Source organism: Dromiciops gliroides, chromosome 6 (genome assembly GCF_019393635.1).
Source record: "Dromiciops gliroides isolate mDroGli1 chromosome 6, mDroGli1.pri, whole genome shotgun sequence".
Taxonomy (NCBI): Eukaryota; Metazoa; Chordata; class Mammalia; order Microbiotheria; family Microbiotheriidae; genus Dromiciops; species Dromiciops gliroides.
Genome location: NC_057866.1, coordinates 51,154,144 through 51,158,074, shown reverse-complemented (window position 1 = coordinate 51,158,074; position 3,931 = coordinate 51,154,144). Strand labels below are relative to the sequence as shown.

At 36.5% G+C, this 3,931-nt stretch overlaps 1 protein-coding gene across 1 annotated transcript; it reads right to left on the bottom strand.

The window, feature by feature from the left end:
* Positions 1-277: 277 nt before the first annotated feature.
* LOC122733040 (olfactory receptor 1030-like) lies at positions 278-1,213 on the bottom strand. The gene has a single exon (XM_043973528.1). The coding sequence runs from the start codon at positions 1,211-1,213 to the stop codon at positions 278-280; it is 936 nt and encodes a 311-aa protein (XP_043829463.1).
* Positions 1,214-3,931: the final 2,718 nt, after the last annotated feature.

Genomic DNA, 3,931 nt, shown 5'->3' with positions numbered 1-3,931 from the left:
GTGTCTGAGGTCGGATTTAAACTCAGGTCCTCCTCAATCCAGGGCCGGTGCTTTATCCATTGCACCATCTAGCTGCCCCTAAACAAATATTCTTAAGCAACTACTCTGTGCAAAGCACAGTGCTAAATTCTAGGGATACAAATTTTAAAATGACACTTCTCTGCTCTCTGGAAGCTTATATCCAACTGTGGTCATGGGGTCAACTAAACCCGTTATGTAGGACCAGTCTCTCCACATGCTACTTTGCTCCACTATTATAGCCTGACATATGTATTCATTAGGACCTTTTACCCTCTAGGATTTTTTTCAGAGTATCCTTCACTTCCGTATTCCTGAAGCTGTAGATCAGTGGGTTTAGCATGGGAATGACAAGGCTATAAAACACCGAGACCACTTTGTTGTATTTCCAGGCATTTCCTGCTTTTGGTTGCCGGAGGTACATGAAGAAGAGAGTCCCATAGAAGATGATGACCACCGTCAGGTGGGAGGCACAGGTGGAGAAGGCTTTGCACTTCCCTTCTGAGGAATGGATCTTCAGGATAGAAACCAGGATGCAAATATAGGAAACAAGAACCGTCAGAAGGGAACTAGTGAGATTCAAAGCAGAGAAGATCAAGAGCTGTTTCTCCTTAGAGTGAGTGTCTGAACAGGAAAGTGCCAGGAGTGGTGGGTCAGCACAGTAGAAGTGATGGATAATGTTGGAATCACAAAAGGATAACTGGAAAGTCAGGATGGTCTGTATTATTGAGTTGAGGAAACCATAGGTATAGACACCAATTACCAACTCACTACAGACCCTTTTGGTCATGATGGCTGTGTAAATCAAAGGGTTACAAATAGCCATATAGCGATCATAGGCCATTGTGGCCAAGAGGAAACACTCTGTTGTGGCAAAAGCACTTGAGAAGTACAGCTGTGCGAAGCATCCTGAGAAGGAAATGGTTTTCTTCTTCACAATTAAGTTTTGTAGCATCTTGGGCCCAATGGAAGAGGAGTAACAGACATCAATGAAGGCAAGGTGGCTAAGGAAGTAATACATGGGAACATGAAGTCGTGAATCAAGCCTGATTAGGAGAATCATTCCAAGGTTTCCAATGAGAGTGATGAGGTAAATTGCTAGGAACACTACAAATAGGGGAACCTGAAGCTCTGGATGATCTGTGAATCCCATGAGGACAAATTCTGTCACAATGGTACGATTTCCTCGGGCCATTTTTTTTCTGGAACTTCTCTCTATTGCAAAAAAGAAGGAATTTGCCTTTAAATATATTCTATCAGATAGCAAAAGGTGCTGAAAAGTGATCTTACTTTTTATGCTATATCAATGACAAAAGCTAAGGATTAAAAGACCCTCCATAATCCCATGGGTTATTCTATCTCATTCTTCAAAAGTAGGGACTGGTAGAGTGAACTGTTGGATTAGTAAACTCCCTCTTTCAATTCAGGTCCACACCTTCTCTGCAATTTCTAGTCAGAGAATTGTGTAAAGCACTTAGAGGTTAAATGATTTTCCCAGGGTTGCATAGCCTGTATGCTGTCAAATGCAAGGTTTAAACCCAGGTGTTCTTGGAATCAGAACTGAGGCATTATCCACTACATAATACCTTGCCTATTTCTGTATACATGTATCCTTTGAATATGTCTTGTTTATGGATAATGGAGCCTGGTTTGGCTTAATTATTTTTCTTATGCTAATAGCTTTTTTTTTTTTTGCAGGACAATGAGGGTTAAGTGACTTGCCCAGTGTCGCACAGCTAGTGTCAAGTGTCTGAGGCCAAATTTGAACTCAGTTCCTTCTCAATCCAGGGCCAGTGCTTTATCCACTGTGCCACCTTATCCATACTAATAACTTTTTTAAATCCATGAGATGTTCAGAAACTTGAGATGATTTTTCCTCAGTGAGTATATTCTTTATTTTATACCATTGAAATCCAAGAAAATGAGATTGCTCGGCATGGTAGATAGAATGCCCAGGTTTAGTCAGGAAAATTAGGCTTCAAATTTACTAATTAATTTACTAATTACTTAAACTGTATGACCCTAGGGAAATCATTTCGCCTTTCTACAATTCAAGCAATGTCCTTGGATGGCTCTACCAAGTTATACATGTTTTGCATATCATGTCAGTACAGGAAGTTCCCATACTGGGATTTCTTTATTCTGAGGAAATCAGATAAATCAAAAAGATTTAAGAAGCACTTACTTACTAAATCTTAGTCAGGCACCATGCTAATTGCTGAAGATGCAAAGAAAGACAAAAACATCCAGGTCTCTCAAAAGTATCAGAAACTTTTTTTTCTTCTACTGATTCTTAGACAATAAAGATCAAATAATTTCCTTCTTTCTCATAAGCATGATGCTGCAATATACATTTATCCAAGAATTATAACTAAGTATAGAATGTATGTATTCCCTCTGTTAGCACTAATATTAACACATGTATTTTACCAAAATTGGAGATAGGGAAATTTGACCAAATTCCAAATACGTGTGTATAGCTAACCATAAATGTGAGAAGTATGTGAAATTTGATCATTCTCATGTCCATTTTCAAATTATTTTTTCAATCAAGCAACCAATCAACCAATATTTATTGAATTCTTTCTTCTAGCTGTGTAATCCCGAGTTAGTCAATTTCTCTGAGGCTCGGTTTACTTATCGGAAAAATGAAAATAATATTAGCACAACCTACTTCACAAGGCTGTTGAGAGGAAAATACTTTATACTTTAGCTATGATGATGATGTTAATTATTACATTAAATTTACAATTAGTATTTCTTCCACATAAAATATGGAAGAATTTCCAACCAATTTTTCATTTCTGGAAAATATCTGCCAAAGTTCAGTAGTAGATACCCTTCTTTTCTGTCTGCCCTGGTGGAGCATATTAACACCAAACTATTTCCTTCTTAGAGTGGAACTAGACATAACTATGGATTCCAGGAGAATTGCAAGAATCACTTCTGAATGGTAACTTTTTATTCAATTAGCAGTTTTTTGCCTTAGAGAACATGGCTTGATGCAACCACTTAACTTTTTAAAAACTCAGTTTCCTCATTTGTTAAAAAAAAATTAATCTAATGACAGCACCTACCTCAGAGGAATCCTGAAGGACTCAAATATTAAGATCATTTGTGTAAAGAGGTATAAAAACTTAAGCTATTGTTTTTATTCATTTTTGAAAACTAACATTTTAAAGTGTCAGAACACACTGTGTTCATTTTTGTTTAATTAAATCCAATGACACTTCTTGCTGATGTGTACATAGGCATTTACTCCTATTTACAATTCATTTTCAGCCATTCAATTCTTCAGTGGCAAAATAGCTGAATTTGGAGTTAGAGGACCTGGGTTCAGATTACACCCCTTGTAATTTTTGACATGTATGATTTTAGTCAATCATTGCACATCTCTGGGCCTCATTTTCCTCTTCTTTAAAATGAAGGGTTTAATTTGGAATGTCCCTCAGGTCCCCTCCAGATCTGAATCTTAGATTCTATTCTTTATTCTTTCATTTCATGATTTTGATTTTTGTTCAAACATTATTACTACCAAGAAGCAAAACCACTAAGGGACAATGTTGCCTAATTTAAAAACTACACTTACACTATTAGATGTGAACTATCTTGTAAAGAGTGTTAAGCTTTCTAATTTTAGTGTATTTGCCAACACTCATTGAGCTCTTCCTTCATAAATATATTCATCCTATTCATGAATTCCATTCAACCCCATTTGATGATTACTCTCTAATTTTTAGTTAGTCAAAATAAAAGTACCATGTCTGCTTCCCACAAATCAAAATGGCAGAAAGGAAACTCATGTTCACATGGTCTTTCCTCCTTTTACTTTCTCCAAAGGGAAAGATAGATTTTTCCCTTTCATGGAATAATAATAGTTATTATATTCATTTATTTGTAGTTATATATTTAT

What these genes read in the sequence shown, in the direction of transcription:
- LOC122733040 (XM_043973528.1), bottom strand. Translation starts at nt 1,213, where the DNA reads ATGGCCCGAGGAAATCGTACCATTGTGACAGAATTTGTCCTCATGGGA.